The sequence below is a fragment of the Eutrigla gurnardus genome, assembly GCF_963514095.1.
Source record: "Eutrigla gurnardus genome assembly, chromosome: 21".
NCBI classification, from domain to species: domain Eukaryota; kingdom Metazoa; phylum Chordata; class Actinopteri; order Perciformes; family Triglidae; genus Eutrigla; species Eutrigla gurnardus.
The window spans coordinates 9,384,409-9,403,904 of record NC_139932.1 but is presented as its reverse complement, the minus strand read 5'-3'; the positions used below and the strand labels follow the sequence as shown (position 1 = coordinate 9,403,904).

General features: G+C 42.3%; 1 protein-coding gene across 1 annotated transcript in view; it reads left to right on the top strand.

Annotated features, from left to right (window-relative positions):
- apaf1 (apoptotic peptidase activating factor 1) overlaps positions 1 to 19,129 on the top strand; it is a 38,544-nt gene extending 19,415 nt beyond the window's left edge. The window contains 1 exon segment of the mRNA XM_084039288.1: positions 17,472 to 19,129. Coding sequence (XP_083895414.1) covers positions 17,472 to 17,618 — 147 coding nt within the window. The 3' untranslated portion in view covers positions 17,619 to 19,129.
- Positions 19,130 to 19,496: the final 367 nt, after the last annotated feature.

Genomic DNA, 19,496 nt, shown 5'->3' with positions numbered 1-19,496 from the left:
AGTGTTTTTGTGTTGCAGTGCAGATTGACCTCTAAATACATGACTGCAATGTATCTACTGTATCAGAATGTAACAAAATGCATTATGCAACAGACACAGTTGGCACCTAAATGCTCGTTCCTCGTCCTGCCCACGCCTAAACTTCAGTATGAACTGTACACACGAAGTCCGCAAAGTTATGCAGCATAATTCACTCTCCTTTTTGTTGTTTTTTCAATAATACGTCCTTGTTTGTGTGAGAGAGTTGTTGGTTGAGATGCACCTCAGTAAAAACAATAGAGAAATGCCCCAACATGCACCTCTGTTGCATTAAAGGAGCAGGTTTACATAAAGCACCTGATACCCGAGGGAGTGATATCAATGCCTTTTTTGTGACGTGACCGGAGTAGTGTGTGTGTGTGTGTGTGTGTGTGTGTGTGTGTGTGTGTGTGTGTGTGTGTGTGTGTGTGTGTGTGTGTGTGTGTGTGTGTGTGTGTGTGTGTGTGTGTGTGTGTGTGTGTGTGTGTGTGTGTGTGTGTGTGTGTGTGTGTGTGTGTGTGTGTGTGTGTGTGTGTGTGTGTGTGTGTGTGTGTGTGTGTGTGTGTGTGTGTGTGTGTGTGTGTGTGTGTGTGTGTGTGTGTGTGTGTGTGTGTGTGTGCAGCTCTTGCTTATTGCCTTCACTTTTACAGGAGATGGGGTCACAGAGCGGGCAGTCTCAGCTGTGCTCTGATTGGCTATTTGCTGGGCAATGATGTAATCCTCGAGGGAGAGCAGTTCTGATCGATGAGGCTTTATATCTCCGATTACTCCCGATGCTGTGTGTGGGGTCGTGTTGCGTGCGCGGACGTGTGCACGCGCGCCTTTGTTTGTACCTGCCTGTGTGGGTCGACAGAGATGTTGCTGTGGAAGGCAGCGGTTGCTCCTGCCGCGCAGGCTTTTTATAGACAGATGGCCAAATGAGCGTCCTAATCTCGTCTACAGCAGAGTCCTGTTGGCAAGATCGTAACGCCTGGAAATGAGCTCAAACTTAATGAGAGCCTCGTGTCTATCTTTGACTTAATACCGTTTCCTTTTATGTATTTTTATAGTGTTCGGACTCAGATTGTCAGAGAACTCCCAGCTACACAAAACGCATAATTTTTCCTCGAGATGCACAAAGCACACGCAGTTTAAAGGGCAGAGCAAAAAGCCCTCAGTAGGCTATTAAAAAGAAAGATGAGGTGCTGGAAAGAGCACCAGGGGCCGTAGCGTGACATCACATGTGAGAGTAGAGGGTTGGAGGTCTGAATTTACTGCCTTTCTTGCAACAGAGAGCGTAAGGTGCTGCTTGAATCGATTGTGAAGCACACAAGCCGACTCAGGAGGTAGATAACAGGGGCTGCTCTTGGCTGGATTACAGGATGTCCCAAAATGTTGTCATAATAAATGTCCATGATTATGTAAATACATAAATGAAATCAATATTTTTGCTGAGCTCAAGTTTAAAGCAATCTTTCTACATTTTGGGAAATGTGCATATTTGCTGTCCTGCTGAGAGATCTCTACGCTAAATATGATTAAGATTAAAGGCGATTAGACTGCAAGCAGGGGGGAAATGCAAGCCTGACCAAAGTTTATATATTAGATATTTATATATATATATATATATATATATATATATATATATATATATATATTTATATATATATATATATATATTTATATATATATTAAGTATTCTTTCCAATGATTAGTCTGAAGTAAAATTGGTACATTTGGTGTTTCTTTGCTATTTGCGACCCTTGCAGTGCTTTTCATAGTGTAGATTTGTTCCCCTTCTTACCCTTTAAACTGTTACAGCCATTGAAGCCCACTAATATACCCATTGATCTGTTTATATAGTAGTAAACGTCACAGACAGCTTTGCTTGATACACTAATGTAGCGCTCACCGGCTTCGTTTTCATCACGACAGTCATAATTATTCTGGGAATCGCTCCATTACTCTGTTTTCTTCTGCTCCCTCGTCAGCAAGCCGTGTTGACTTGATGGATCAGCATGTGGATGTGAGGAGCAGTGATGGATTATCATGCCTGTCTTTGAGGGGGTGGAAACCCCCGTCCCCCCCGAGCTTTGATTGATTAATCGTACTGTGTGTCGGCCGGACAGCTATGAGAGGCCATCCTGTCTGTAAGGTAATCACCATGACAGAGTGTGTATCTCCAATGACAGATAATATAGCCTGCAGATGAGGAAGCATGATAATAATCTAAGTGTCTGTCTGTTTTAATGATTATCGCCAAGGTGTGTCTCCATGCTCGCCGGTTTTTGCATCAGACACAGAACCATAACCCTTAAAACAGACATTATATATAAAAAAATAAGAAATAGCTGTTCCATGTTTCCATGAAAATGGGATTTCCACATAAATATCAAGCACCAATGTGCCCAAGAAAAAGATCTCCCGACGTCTAAATAAATTATGGAGCGTTAATTATTTTTCTGTCAGTTTTGGGAAAAGCCTTGGCAACCATCTGAATGTCTTCATAAGGGTATTTGCTTTGTGTTCATCCTCAGCTGGTGTGAGGGAGAGTTTTCATTATGGAGGATCAGTGGGATTGTATTAAATGTGCGTTTGGATCATAGATGTAGACTGATTGATATTGAAATTTGGCTTGAGCATTAGAATAGCTCTGAACAAATGGCTTTGCTTCGGTGGTACAAACTTCTTTTTCTTCTTCTGAGAAAGTAGAAACTAGTGATTAGAATTCCATTTTACCACATGATTTGATAAAAATGTAATATATCATGTTGAAAATGAAGATAAAACATGAACGCAACATCTTTATTATGTGAACAAAGCTGCTGCGTGCTTTCTTTATATTCCTGCCACTGTAATAGCAGAGTGTACATAGCATAATAACTGAAGAAAAACACAGATGTACCAAATGAGTTCAAATTGCTGCACTTCAGCTCCCAAGACTTGAATTAATTCAATATTTTGCCCCGACTTACAGTAACCTTTTTTTTTCTATCATGATATACTTTTGTTGGATCATATATTTTTCCAGAAATAATTGCGTCAAACAATGTTACTGTTATTTTATGCCACTGAAATAATGATAATATACTGTAATAGCATGACAAAAATGCAAAAACACCCTTTCAAAGAGCAATTAACTTTAAATTCTTAAGAAAATTCAGATATTCGACTTGGGGAAACCCTTCTGTTTATTCTGATGTCATGTTGGATAAAATGTTGGTTTCATTCACATGTAAACACAACTAGTAATATCACGTTCAGCAAAAATGATGACGGTCGTGCGATATTGCAACAGCGATATCGTAATTTTAGGGAGAAGTGTGAAAAACTACTTTTGCATTTAAAAAAAGCCGTCTGTGCCATTATTTGCTCTTCTTTCAATGAAAAATATTCTCCAGTTCTGATGTAACTGATGCTTATGCAGGATCTTACTATTGTTAATAAAACAAACAATAAAACAAAAATGTATACAGCTATTAAATAGTAAATGTTCTAAAGGTTTCATTGTGTATTTGAGAGTTAAGATTTTCTACTAACGGGAGACGGAGGATTCAGTCCTACCTTTATTAGACGGCACAAATGAACAATAACCTATAGCTCTGAGCTCCAGTGAATTGTTTTTGAAGAAAAAAACAAACTAGAGTTTATAGACTGTGGCAAATCTGTTTTGGGGCTGTTTGTAAATACCAGCAAGATAAGGTTAATTTAGATTATGTGTTCACGTAAAAACAGCCATTTAACCATCCCTTGTGTAATTCCTACAATGAGTATTTCATTGATTGTAATCTAGATCCACTGAAATAGTCTCCTTTTCCTGAAATGCACACCACAGAGAAGAGGCATTATGTCTTCTGCAAGACAAATACTAACTATAGCATATGTGAAGTATGCACCAGTGCTCTTTGCTGTGACGTTATTCTTAAAGAGAACTGCAGGAAAAATCGATAGAATGAGCAGAACAGGGCAACGAAGGCGTCTTTCTCTTCTCTCCGTGTTATTCAGTGGAGATTTTCACTTCTCCGATCTTCTCTGATCACAGCTCTAAACATCAGAAGCCCTTCTGCGTGATGACTCAGTGTGTTGCTGCTGCTGCCGCCGCCCAACAGGATGATGTTGTTATTGGTTGCATAAGAGCAGGGGAAGTGACAGCGGGTGATGTCTCCCATGGTTCTCCCTTACTTGATTGGTCAGTGTGATGCAACGCGATGTTGGTAGCGTGAGGAGTCCTTATTGTTTGCCTCGTTCTATTTGTCTCTTTGGCTCCCCGTGTGGATGTGATGTCTTCTTGTTTGTCCCTGTGGCTTTTTTTTTTTTTTTTACTCGTCTCTGTCAGTAGTCCTGCCTTAATCATCTCTCTAGCCCCTTTTTTAAAAAAAACAAAATGTTCATCCCCGCCTCTCTTGTTCTCACTGTTTTATCACTCCCTCCCTCTCTGTTTGGTCGGGCGAATGGTGTGATGTAATTAAAAGCAGCAGGATATTGTGTGGGGGGTATATGTGCTTGTCCAATCCCCTGTTGCGTGTAGGTACCTGTGTAGAGTGTTTAATTAAACGTCTCTTTATCTTATCACAGATTTTACACTTTAAATAATACAAACGCAGCTTTGTAGTGGTGCATTTGGTTGTAAGATAAGTGTGTGTGTGTGTGTGTGTGTGTGTGTGTGTGTGTGATGAAGCGGTGTGGTCCAGCCCTCTGACAAAGGCTCTTACATCCTGCACTGACTCCTATCCGACCCCTCTTCCCTCCTTCTGCTCCGGGTCTTGCCAGGAAAACCCTGTACCTGTCTCACACCTGGCCTTGAAGCGCACACACAGACAGCCCAAACACACTCTCCCAACAGCGATGAGACAATCTGTCACAGTGCCATCATCCAGGAGCGAGGCGGCTGGTGTGAAAAAGCTCATCCCGACTCCAAACACACCTGGAGGACTAGAGTTATTCACACCAGGTCGCCACGTTGCAATCAGATATATATACTGTAGATATGGACATCGATCTTTCTAACCGTGCCTACTTATACATTATGAACAGTCTCTCAGATTCAAAAGTGTCTCTCCTGAGCGAACAGAAGGCTTGTCCTTATTCTGCCTGGATCGATATCTCTGGGCACTAGTTGTCAAAAGCCAGGCTGAGGCGCCGTCTCATCAGCATCCTAATTTGTTCAGCGAATCCCCCTGTTTCACTTTGATTGGACTCACCGATGCAACAGTCATGCCTTGATTCTTTTTTTTTTTTTTTAAGTCTACAATGTTGGGAGAGCAAAATCTATCTATACCGGGCAGCTCTCAGGGTGTGAGATTTCTGTAACTGTGTATATGTGTGGGAGCATGGTGATGGTGAGAACTACATTTAGTTTTTAAGGTGCTAGCACTGTAAAAGTCCCCAGTCTACCTGGTTTGGTAATAAACTGCTGATGTTACAGCAACTCCTTGGCTGTTGAATGTGTCACCTCCGTCAGTGATGAGAGAAAGAAACATATTAGTCAGGGGAAATGTGTGAACTCGCTGTACCTGCCGTCCTCCAAGGACTGTCGCTATGGAAATATAATAATATGCCTTTCATACCAGCACCGCGTGCTGAGATGTGACCCCCAGGGGGAGCTCACACCTCGTTTCAAAGCATTAATGCGGTGTCAAATGTGTTCTTCCGGCGGTGTCAGCTGGTGCGACCTATGACGAGCTGATCGACCTCTCAGCAGTCATAGGCCTGTAACTGCATCCTGGTGTCTTCTACGTGTTGCCTGTGGAGACTCTCAAACGATGTTCTAGGATGATACTTTTGCTGTGTTTATTGGGGAGTAACTGCCATCAACGGCCCAATAGCACCCCAAAATGAATGGCAAAATCAATTATTTGATTAAATGAGATTAAATTGAACTTACTCGCCGAGATGTTTCTTGGCCCATCTGTCAGCCTCCCTTCCTACGTGCTTCCTCCAGAGCAAGGGGAAAGAGCAAATAGCGTAATTCTGCTTAGTCCTTTTTACTTCCGCACATATTCCGTATCATAGCAACCAGCTAAAAACGCGATTTGTCTCCGAAGCACCGAGCATTTTCAGAAAAGAGCCTGCTGTTTTCAGCTGGGTGGGAATAAAATCTTACAGTATGAATCTGAAGGACATCATAGAGTTTCTATGCACCATACACTTCTTTTTCTTCCCTTTTTACAGTTGGCAGCAATGTGCTGTGACAGCAGCGTGCTTGTAGCGCACACGTGATGTGCACGCTAGTAAATCACAAGATTAAAAAAAGAACCTGAGCTGCAGGTTCATAGATGGTGTTCAACAACATAAAAGAACATGTCGACTCTTAACTGGAACAGAGGCGTCGCACGGTTGCTTTTTCTTATTCGCTTTCATGTTCCCACACTGACATCCGTAGCACACGCACACATCTCCAAAGCGCTTCTCCCCAGATGGATGGGAGTGTTTTAGATGACAGTTCTCTCCTGCCACCAGTGTTGTCAGACATCACTTATCAGCCGAGCCTGCGACGGGAGGAGAAGGGACGCGATGTCACCTTATCTCACCTTCCTTCTGTCTCCGAGTTCCCACCAGACATCATCCCTCTGTGTTCTCCTCTAACTTTATCTCTCCGTTTCACACCTACATTTGTTTTTTTCTTGTGTTTTTTTTTTCTCGTGTTGCTGTCATTTTTCTTTGCCTGTCCACTCTTGGTTGAAGCCACCCTCCCTCGCCGGAAACTAACGCTCCCAAGCTATTCAGATTTTCCACACATGTGCGCTGCGGTTCTTCCTGTGATGCTGTTTTTAAAACGATGCTTACTTTGTACAGTACGTCGGAGATTTCTGTCGCTGTGACGCCCCCCCCCCCCCCAGTTGGTTTACGTGTGTGTTTGTCCCTTTAATGTAGCAGGTACCTGGAGGTGTTGATCGCCCCACTATCATTGGGTTCATCCACACACTCGGCACCCAAGCAAACACACACCTACACCACTGATTTCTGATGTTTTTGAGTTCACTAACCAATTCTTTATTGAAGTAAAGGTAGAGGTAGCTGAGATGGTATGTTTGCTCATGTTTGGTCATAGTCTGTGCAGATTTTGTTGGCTTTTTTGGCGATACGGAGAGTGTTGATGAGTTTCTTGCTTCCGCTTCGTCAGAGGAATTTTTGCGATCCCCGCACAGAAGGTGCAGCTTGATTGCCCTAGTTGGAGGCAACTCGATCGACTTTAAATCTCCCATGCAACATCTTTTCCTCGCACCACAATCAGCACTCCTGCAAACAGACCTACACCACTGATTCAACGATAATCACATTTTACCTTGAGCGTCCTAACCCCATCTTTATTTAAATAGATGACCTATTATTTGCCTTCAGCCTGCGTCTCTCTGTCGCGACTTTAGAGCCGTGACATCACCCATCAGGTCTCAGCCTGTCTCTCTCTGAGCCTGACGACGGCCCAGCGGGTGATGAACTGTTGCAGCCAGTCGTCACTCTAAGCCAGAGTAGAGCAAAGCGGGGAAGGGCAGCGAGACGTGATGAGATGCAGGAGCGAAGGGTTGGCTGACCTTCCCCGAAGAGACGTTTGATGGACGGAGAATCTGTCAAAGATTAAGAAACAGTTGCACAGCAGCGAGCAGTACAGGGACTGAGAGAACGGGACAGCGATCGCCTCTCTGAGGGATGAATGGGGTATCGAGCAGTCAAGATTCTTGTATAATGAGATTGACGAAGCCATAAGTAAATGTGTCTCCGCTCTCCCGCGCTGGCAAAGACCCCGCTGCTTTCTCTCGAGGCTCAACATCAGTCAGTCCAAGTATTCATTTGTCTTTCTCACGCTGGAGTTATGTTGCCTCCATCCTGTTCCACAAGTCAGCAATATAACTTTATGCATATGCAAGATTTTTTTGGTTGGAACTGGCAACAAAGCGGGCTGTTTGTTTTGTGATGTAGCATCAGAACAATGAAGATTGAACAGACATCAGTCGCTGTAGTTCATGTTTTAAACCAGACAAATAAGACACTTTGCCATCTGTTTTTTTGTTTGTTTTTTTTAAACAAGGTTACCTCGACCCAATAGTTACTCCACCCCTTCGATATAAATAGTGAAAAACTCCCCCCAAAACCCTCTAACAGGTAAAAAAAAAGAGTGGATGAAATATTAGGAAGAGGAACAGCAACTTCTGTCAAAATAGAATAATCTTTTAAATCCACAGTACGACGTGTAAGGGCAACAAAAAAGTGTATGAATTTAGTTTGGCAGTACTACCTCACTGCAGTTAAACAGCTAAACAGCTACAGTGTTCAAATATATTCAGAGAGAAGGACCCCTTTCCCCCCTTGGAGTAAAACTCCTGCTTACACAGACCATATTCAACTACACCCATGTACAATTTTATGAAGTAAGAAATGTCACTTTTACACTCCAGATTTACCTCAACATTTCACTTCTACTGCTCAAACTATATGTCAAAGCCACCGGCACAAGCTTGTAACAACGCATACATTCACATCCAAGTGGTTTGAGGAAAGTCATGGCAGCCGGCTATACTGTAAACTTGACCAGGACCCACAGACTACAGTTCTCCATTCATTGTACAGAACTGGCCTTAAAGGTGCTAACTGCGAATTTGTACGCATACCTATCAACATGGCCGTGGCAAAGCTAGCAGCTAACAGAGCTAACAGCAGCAGCAGTTTACCCCACTTTATCTTTACACCGCAAATAGTTGTTTCCTGCCTTATCAACGTCTCTGAATGTCAAATAGAGAACCCCGAACACAGGGCGGTTCATAAATAGTCCATTGATTTACTTTATTAATAGTTGCGTCAGTTCTTGTGGCGATCAGGGAGTTGGCTGACTTTCTTGTCTTCTCTTCTTGTTGTTCTTTTAATGTTTCAGCATCGCTTTGAAGAAAACTTTCCGAACACATTACTTGCAACGGCAATGACTGAATTCCCAAATAGGGTTCATTAACCTTTCATCTGATCCCCCGGCAGTTCTTTTAAACTTTTGCGCAGCAACATAAAGATCCCCCTCATGGGTGTTATCGCTGCTATATGTTGGTTAACGGGCTAGTTAGCTGATATTTGCACACCCACCTCCTTCTCCTTGATATCTGCACTCCCCCACCTCCTTCAGAATTGCTCCACAGATGGAAACAACACATTTTGATGACTGCCGCTTCTGAGGGGACGCGCATGTAAATGAGGCGGTGCAAACGGGCCACCGCGTCGGTTCAGGCAGCGTTCGCACTTTTGATTTCATTCGGCGCTTTTTTTCTCCTTGTCACGCTGTTTTAGAAGTAAGCACCCCGCAGTGCTGCTCCAGCTTAGCGGCAAGACCTGCCTCTAAAAATACCTACACACACTCGCAAGATGCAGAACAGCTCCTGAAAGTGCATTTATCTTCTCCCTCAGAATCTTATTGTTCCAATTTCCTCCCGTCGTTTTGTCTTCCGCTCGTTTCCGAGACGTCTCTTGAACACACGTTCCTTCCCTCGTGTGGTCAAAATGCACACAGATTGGATGTGAGGTCCTTGACTTTGTAGTCGTCAACTTCCGCGTGAGACAAATCGGGAGTGAAGAACTTTGAAAGAGTTAAGTTTGGAACAAATATGCCCTGGTTTCTGTGCTCTTGTTGTCAGGCTCGGGGTATAAACACAGGCTGGTGAAATATTTATCTGTCTCTAGAAGGCAGTTGTTTCCCCTGCGTTGCTCATTAAGCCAGGGTTAATTGTCTCTCTGGCTGGAAAAGAAGGGCCCTTTGTGTGCACACATCACACCGAGACACAATGAGGCAGCGTGGAGATGGGTGATGGAGGAGCTGGTGGGGATGTATGCTTTGTAAAAATGTGTGGATGCACACACTCAGGCTGACGTTCTCGTCCCTCCAGCTCTCTCTTTCCCCGACTTGCTTTTACACTCTTAGTCACAAACTCCTTTGCCTTTAATTCTCTTATTCTTTTTGCACACTTATTCTGCTGTTTTCTCACCAGAGTCGTTGATTTGATTGCCTGGAAAAAGTCGGAAACCTTGTGTTTTGTGCCGATAGAACGAGCGAGAGATAATGTGTTAATTAGTGTGTTCGAGGTGCTAGGTGGATTGTGTTGCCTATTCTCATGTAATTCTCGGCAAGAAAGCCAATAACCCGTTTACCTAAAATGTCAAACTAATCCTTGGGTGTTGGTGGCAAAAGTTGCATTAATGGAAAACTTGAAGGGAGCGGGACCTGCATAGTATAAAAGTATAAATGTGTGCCGCTATTCCATTAAAATAGGACAAAATAATTCAGTCGTCAGTACTGATCCAGTGAGAAAGAGCTCATCACTGTTTGTCTCCTTTCCCTGTATCATTTCTTGTGTTTCTTCCTCGCATTATCTTTTTTTACATTCTCATCTTTTTTTTTTCGCAAGCTCCTCGTTTCCCCACCAGCTCACTTTTTCTCGTTTCCCGTTCTCTTTTGATGTATCTTGTTCTCTCTCTATTACTTTCTTTTTATGGATCTCTTCCTCTGAGTGCCGTAAGGTGTGCGAGAGGAGGAAAAATAAAGAGATTTAATAACGAGCTCTCTAATCCAAGGACGCACAATCTCTGTTTCTCTTCAATTTCAGTTTTCCTTTTCCCTATATATATATATATATATATATATATATATATATATATATATATAAATCTTGTCACTTCTGTGATGATTAAGTGTTTGCCGGTGGAAATAAAGAAAGAAGGAGCGATGTGTAGGGGATTATCCGAGCATCAATATTTCAGTGGATAGAACCTTGGATGAATAATTCAACCTCAGTGTCGCACTGTTTCCCTCTCTGCAAGACTCTTGGCCTGGTCACACACACACAAACACTAAATCCCCACTTTTTCTTTCTGAAATAGAGGTGGCCTCAGAAAATCGCCCAGATCTACTCCAGCTGGTATCCCCTCCTGTCTCCCTGCATTGTGTGCCTGAGTGATTTTTCTTGATAAAGTGTAGAAACTGTACCTATTCCCGCTGCACTCTGTATCGGGGCTATTTATGTAAGCGGAAGATGAATTACTTCCCTCCTCCCCTTCTGAATAAACGCTACTCACACCTATGGCGTCTGTCCGGCCCTCGCAGGAACACACATGGACAGGTATTTCCATTCTGTAAGCGGGGCCGACTCTCCCTCCGATAACCTGAATAAGCAGACCTATTTAGCGCCGCCAGAGCGGTGGCGAGGGCCTGTCGGAGCAGATTTAGTGCTCCTGCCGCTGTTGAGCTGAAATGAAGCGGGGGGTTACTCGCGTTCCCGGCTTCCCCAGATGTGAGGTTTGAACCCGCGTGTATGTGAGAGGCAGCTTATCTGAGCACGCTGAATGGTGTGGCTTTACAGATAAGGGTTCAGTGACCAGAGGGTTCTGTCATTACGTTTACTCTCCGTCCCCTACTGCTGGTCTCTTCTTACTCTTTCCCAACATCAGTATTCATTATACTGCTAATATTTTTTGAATACTGAATATCCGAAACATACAATACAACCACAGCTTCTCCTCTCACAAATAGACGCCTTGTCACATGATACATCTCTGTCATGTTACCGTGGGGATTTAGGCTGCTATTTTAGTGTTTTTGTTTTGTCTCTTTTATCTTTTTTTACACGTCTGCTTGTGTATTATATTTAGAGATCCCCTGTTAATTGTTTTCTTTTCTCTTTGCTGTCGGTTGTATAGTGCCCTTTATGTTGTTGTTATTGCACCAAACTCTTCGTTAATGTAGAACAAAAAAGTGATCAAATGATCGTTTATTTTTAATAAAACAGTAATAATAATTCCACTGCATAGTTTAATTATGTCTCAACCCTGTTCACCATGTTTTCATCTGGGACTGGTGTGAATTCAATAAAGGAATTCAACAATGCAGGCTGTTATATACGGAATAATCTCCATGATAATATTTGCGTGACGGAAATTAGATTGTAATTTAAATGAAAATGCTAATGCATTCACTTCTCTTCTTGATGTTTGAGAGATATTTCCCTTCAACCATGAAGCAAAACCCAAGACAATCGCACAAACACACACATCGTCCTCTCAACACCACAACAGAAACGCACACGTACCGTCTAGTCATTTAACATTTAAAGCTCCCCCATAAATCACTGGTCCCACAGCGATGGTGTCGCTATCAGCACATCGGCTATCTGCTCCGAGGATAAGAGCCAGAGAGAACAAAACGTGCCGAGAGAGACTCATACTATGTGTCGCCGTTAGTCGTGATGAATGTCTTTTTCCGTTTCCAGCATTTTTACATCTTTAATCTGAGTTTGCACCTTTCTGCGTTCGCACGCCTTCTATCGTATCTCTCCCACGCGCACGTTCGTTTTCACTCATCTCTGCTTTTTCTTCATCTTGAACCAAAGAAATCTCACAGTTTCTTTATCCCTGCGTCTCCCTCTCATACAGAAATACTCGTCTCGTCACCGTCCTTTGGTGTAAATGATTCAACATGGTGATTTTACGGCCTTTCTCCCCCCCTCATAGTCGCTCTGCAGCTAACATCCTTTTTCACACTTCCTGTCCACACATTTCCCTCCATCCCACCGCCGAGACAACTGATGGGTTTTAAACATTTATTCTTTTCCCTCCATGCATCGCTCTGTTAATCCTTTTTCTAGACCCGGTTGGAGTCGTAGCTCGTTTTTTCCCTCCCCCCACTTTTTTTATTTTCTGTTTTGTCACTGGGTTTCATCATTCGTCTGTTGCTTTTGTTTGTCCTGGTATTCAGTGTTGTTGTTCCTCTACTCGTTCTCTCCCTCGTCTCAGTCTGTCTGTTTGGCTGTTTATTTCTGTATTTATACATGCAGGCATCCGACTGGTATTTCTTTGTCTTGGCTGTCAGCCCTCTCGCCAGCCGGCAGCCATTTTTCCTTCCATTAAGACGCCGTTACACTTTAAAGCAAACGTCTCTCTCTCTCCCTCCCTCCTCTGATACCTGCTCTGGTTCTATCCTCGTTCTACCCTCCACCTCTCTATCGATCTCACCTTTTTATCTCGTCTTGCTTTCTTCAGCCGGCCACGCGTCTCCCCCTCTCTCTTCATCTCGACACAACAATCCACATTCAATCTATATTTAATGACTTCACCAGAAAAAGTGTATATGTTGCTGCCTTTGATGTTCCGTGTTAACAACCTTCAAACCAGCCTTTTTTTAGGTCAACAAAAACATACATGAGTTAAGATTAAAATAGAGTTTGAAACAACGCTGTAGGAATCTGTGTGACCTTGAAAGGTTCTTTGCGCCGAATGAGATGAGATTTTTGTCTTTTTCATATTGTTAGCAATTGCCTCTTATCGAACATACCTGGAACACATATCTGTGTAAAAATACATTTGAGACGCCCCTCCTAGCCTGAAAATACAGCAAGAAATCTGCAAACACCAGCTTACATTGCATGAAGTAAAATCATCCACATTAATGGAGGAATGTGAAACAAAAAGACGTTTTGAATCTTTACAATGTGGAAAAAGTCTACGTCAAAATCCGAGATGCTGCAGCCGTTGCTGCTGCATATCATCACTATGCAGTTGTTTTCCATCTGTTTCTCCCTCTGTGTATCAAAGACCTCATGCAGTGAGTCCAGTAATCTTCAGAGGGTGTTGTCGAAATAGCTCACAAAACAATGATTAATTATGTTTAGCCCCGTGATTCAGTGTCTGTTTATATCTATGAACCATGTAGAAACACGACATTAATTAGTTTGACTAAATGTTCGCTTTTAAGCCGCATTACGGTGCTGTATGCATTAATGTAAACCGATACGATTTATATAAAATTCAGTGAAGCAGCCTCTAATCGCACTTATATTTATAGTGATTTTCATCCCTTGCTGTTTTCCTGCCTGATTCCTGGGTGATTCTAGTGAAGGGCCAGAGAAGGACACATGTATGAGGAGAGAAAGCAGGATTCCTGTTTGCACGGTGAATTATTAATACGTGTGGGTCGGCAGGCCTCGGTCATCTCAGGCCTTTTTTTAAACAAAACATCCATTCGGGTTCATGGTTGGCTCTGACCTGTGTAAAGATGTCGAACCAGGAATCACTTAACTATGACCCAGCTCCTGGCCTGCACTTACATTTACAGCTCAGACTTGACCCGTGCTCTGTTCCATGTAAAGCTGGTCCAACACCAGCAAAAACCATCTTTACCCTAGTGAGCCTGGACCAGTTATTTTTAGAAAGAGTAAAGCAAAGAAACAGATGTTAGAGACTGCATAAGTAACACGCCGAAACGGCAGGAAGTCTGTAGGAAATAACAGTCTTGTTCATGTACGAATACATTACCATTTATTCCAGGTCAGCGTTTTATTTCCTTCCATTTAATGTTAGGGAAAATTTCTCTGTCTACTTTCTTTTTTAACAAGTTCTCAATAGCGATTAGTTGAATGATCAATGATGCCTGTGTGTGTGTGTGTGTGTGTGTGTGTGTGTGTGTGTGTGTGTGTGTGTGTGTGTGTGTGTGTGTGTGTGTGTGTGTGTGTGTGTGTGTGTGTGTGTGTGTGTGTGTGTGTGTGTGTGTGTGTGTGTGTGTGTGTGTGTGTGTGTGTGTGTGTGTGTGTGTGTGTGTGTGTGTGTGTGTGTGAGAGAGTCTGGCCAACCCCCTGCAGCAGCAGAAATATGCTTGGCTATTTTTCAGTGTACACACACACACACACACACACACACACACACACACACACACTGCAGCAGACCTATGGACTGGCAATCTGGGGAGAGGAACGAAGAAAACCTGAGGCATTCACCGTGTTTCGATGCCATATCTGAAATATGCAAATGAGCTACTTTTTAATGAGGTGGAAGTTTTTTGCGTGATTAATGGCCTCCGTGTGTGTGTGTGTGTGTGTGTGTGTGTGTGTTGGGATTGTTCTGTAAGCTAGACATCTGTTGCCGTCATCTTTTCTGTCGGTCCGCCTGTCTGTCAGGAGACTGAGAAGTTGGCCTGCTTTCTTCCCCCCCCCTCACTCTATCGCACACACACACACACAAACACACAAACACACACACACACACACACTCTCGCAGAGCCACTGAAGCTTCCGAACAAAAACAGACGACCACAACACTGAAACTTCAGCCGATTGATTGAATTTGTGTCGTCTCTTATTTAGATTGAAGAGGGACAATTTTGAGTCATCATGTTTATTGTCAAAGTTGAATGTACACACACACACACACACACACACAGGCTCAAAATGATTGACTTGATGTGCCTTTGATGATTCATCCCAGAGATGGAGCTTCAATGGAAAATGTCAGCTTTAAACCGAGATTAAACGGAATCACTCAGGAAAGCTGGTGGGGGTTATGTGTGTGTATGTATGTGTGTTTGAGGGAGCCTCAGAGAGAGTGTGTGTGTGAGTGTGTGTGTGTGTGTGTGTGTGTGTGTGTGTGTGTGTGTGTGTGTGTGTGTGTGTGTGTGTGTGTGTGTGTGTGTGTGTGTGTGTGTGTGTGTGTGTGTGTGTGTGTGTATGTGTTTGAGTCTGGTAATATAATACTATTAAATTCATCATGGTCTCCTTGGCAGCAACAAAACTCGTAGTCAGTGTCTCTCTTTCTGACTTTGTCTCGAGTTGTGATTTGGATAAAGTTGTGTGCAGACTGCAGAACTTTTGCCATTATTTACATTCATAGTGTGTGTTTATTTGCATATGGCATGTGCTTTGTGAATAGTGTATACCTTTTCTACGCTTCTTTATTACTTGGCTGATTCCGAGAGATGCGCACAAGATTTCCAATGTACCTCTACTGTCCTGTACCTCTGCAACGGGCAATAAATCAAAATCTAATTTACTTGTCCCAGAGAGCGTTTTAACGCCCTCAACTAGATCACACATTGTGATAGTATGTTTTATTTATTGTAGCCAACAAAAAAAAACAAGGCATGCATCTGGTTGATGCATCTTGGAGACAAATCAGAGACCGGGGATAAGCAGTATCCGGTGCGATAAGAAATCAAAGTTCGGATTTCTTGCTTGTTTTAATGCAATTCGTCTGAGAGCAGGGGTGCAGTCGAATAGTCAAAAAATAAGGTCCTAACTCCTATTCCTATCTCCTATTCCTTGACCTCTGGGGAAAACGTCACGGGGTTAAGGAAAGGCGATAGGAGAACTCAAAAGGACTTAGGAATAGTCGACCGCGGTGTTCAGAGAATCCGACCGGACTTTCACTAAGCTACGTCATTATATCGCGGCCGCTGATGATTGACAGCTGATGATCGGCACCGGCGATTGACGTGCGTCTGCGCTGGAGAAACTACAATAATGGACTACAAAAAGCGCATCTTCCACTTCTCCACATGTTGGTTTTATAAACAGCTGGTTCACTGACCGGCTTCAGGTCCAGCAGCTCCACCTTTCTGTTTGACCGTTGTTTTATTTACTTTTCATTTGTGGTTTTAGTTTCGTTTTTGTCAAACATTTGTAACATGATTGAAATAAATAAAAAAAAAACATTAAATTATTATCACTGTCCACACATTTATCATCACTATTCCAATTACTCTGTCTGCATGAAAGTCATTGTTAAATATGTAAATGCACCTATCGTTTGTTTTCATGAACGGCCGAGGTGTGCGGCACTTTAAATGTTGCTCTCGCAAAGAATTGTGGGTCGGCGTAATCTCCTTTCCTATGGCATAGGAAGGTCCGTTGCATCCTATGCTAAAGGAGCTCTGAAAGGAAGCATTGGAGCTCCTTTCCTATGCATTTAGAGAATTCGAACAGCTCTTATCATGGCGGCCACTTGTTTACTTCCGGGTCACTTCTTCAGTTAGGAACCTTCCTAAGCAAAAAAGACTATTCGACTGCACCCCAGTTCTGTCGTTTGTGCTCCTTCAAGTCAACATGGCAGCTGCTTGGGACAAAAAGGCTTACAGTGTGAGAAGCTTCCTGAAGCGTCATTTGTATAGAAAAAAACTATTTCTTACATTTATCAAGCTCCAAAAACAGGTTAAAAATTCAGGTTTTGAGATATTGTGTGCCCAAATGGATAAATGTGATAAAAAGAATAGCTCTGTATTTTGGGAAACGTACTCACTTTGATCCCCTTGTCATATCTGTGCAGTGAATATGAAACTACAGCCAGTAGCGTGTTAGTCTAGTATTTTAGGAACAAAATCCAGCTACCAGCTCCTCTAATGTTCACTAATTGACATGTTATATGATGCATGTTTTCGTCACCGTGCCAAAAACTAGTCCAGCGCACGACTCCACATAAAACCACCACTATTTGTTTTTATGCTTTTTTTCTGAATTAACCAAACAAGTTATAATGTGTTAATTCTAGTTGGATTTTGTTACCTTTTGGACTGAGTTAAGCTGGCTGTTCCTCGCATGTTTCCAGTCTTTATTTTTAGCTGAGCACCGCATACAAATTTGCACTTTCTTCTCCTATCTTGGGTTATTTTTCCACCCCAGATACTCTGTAAGAGCTGGAAGCATTCCAATAGTCTCTCTGTCTTTCTTTCTCCGTCTGTTGTCCAGTGGTGGGATGTGGAGAAAGGCGAGGCCCTGCAGACCTTCTTTCCGAGGGGAACGGCGTTGAAGCGGATCCACGTCTCCCCCGACTTCTCCACCTTCGTCACCATTGACAGCATCGGCATCCTCTACATCCTGCAGAGGGTGGTGTGAGATGTTGCCGACACTCCTCCAAAAAAAAAGATCAAAAACAAGAGAGAGGGGAAAAAAAACGCCACAATCTAACCAAGCGCTATATTTTTCTTGCACAACCTACTTGTAAAGCGTTTTGGCATCCCAGAACCTACACACTACTCAGATACAACATTTACATTTCTTAAGCATTACAATAGAGCAATACAGAGATTCAGTTTCTACGCTGACTTGACTTTACCAGTTTACACTAGCTTGAAAAGGAAAAACTACGTCATCGATGATCAGCTGTTGGGATTATAGATGGTCCATGACCACTCAAAGAGTATTAAGATTTCTGGCCTAGTCCCTTTTTACACAGGAGGACAGTCAACACACATCATTTTGTTGTAGATAAACGGAGCAGGATATCCTGGAAAAACAAGGACAGGTGCATTAAAAGGCAAAGTCCAGCGTTTGTGACGATCAGTTCTCCTCAAGCAGATCTTTTGAACCATTAATGCCTAATAGAGGTTAATAATATCAGGCGAAAGAAATGTGATCCTTGCATAAAATGTGAATAATAAATGTTAATTCATGTTGCGTTAGTGCTGAATTAAATCGCATGTGATATGAGCTATCGAGCATGCCCGCTGATCCGTTAGAAGTCATTTGGTGCTTTTGACTCGTCTATGCTGTGATGTTTTGAAACGTTGATTTTACATATGAGGGTTATTCCTGTGCGTCGGGTCTGAACGCGGTCGATACTATGAACAGTGTGGGGTCTTTAATTTACACTGCAGCCTTAGTCTGAATGTGAATACTGTGGGTACTCAAGGGTATGTGTGTTTTGTGTACATGGGGTTTTTACCTGCTTCATCCACCAGCATAGATGGAACTTCTGGTGCACTTTTTTAAGGCATTAAAAATTGATAGGTAAATGAGTTTTTAAAGCATTTGAAATCCAAAATCTTTTGAAAGCATCCAAACTATTTGTACTTTTGACCTTAAATCAGGAAGATGCAGCGTTTGATTTATAATTTATAATCAAATTTCTACTTGCTACTGTTAAAAGGCACTTTTTGTGCTTTATTATCTGCGTGCATTTTAATTTTATACCAATTATTTTCCAACTCTTGGAAAATGTTTGTTCAGACATAAAACGAGGATCCTTACTTCCATTTGACTATACAGATGAGCGTTTATTCTCTCTCGCTAGTGTCCTTTCACATGCTCTAATATACCAAACCACTTCACTGCAGTGATGATACAGGTTCCTGGTAGAGTAAGAGTAATGAGCACATAAGGACAATAAATGGATACGGATGCCTTTTTTATATTTCTGAACAATGCTGTTTTCACATTGTGCTCGCCCTGATCGACATACATTCAATCAACAGATTTCCTTCCACTGAGGAGGTCTCTGTCTATCAAAATTGCTTAAATATTGATGTCTGCTCAGGATGTATTGATACTGTCATATGTTGTGTTGCAATTGTGAGGGTTATTTATAAATGATTCAAATGAAATAAAAAGGCTATAATGATGATTCAGCTGTGTGTGTGTGTGTGTGTGTGTCGATTTTGTTACCTGTCAAATTTACAGTATATTCATTTAGTTTTGATGATGATTATATCTGACTGTATAATCCAGTCCTGCATTTCCTGTCTCCTCCAGTGTTTTAGTTCCTGACGTGACGTTGGTCTTAAAACTCCAGACTGAGGGGAAGTCTATTTAATAACCTGAAGGATAAATAATGTCTTCATGTTTTACACTATTAAATATCAAAATACTGTATATCAATAGAGATTGATTTTTTTTCTGTCCCAAAGTTTTATGCTGAACATTAAACTTTCCAGTTAAACTGTCTGCATCAGCCTTTTTTCTCAAAAGAAGCACTTTATGTTATTGCGCTATGAT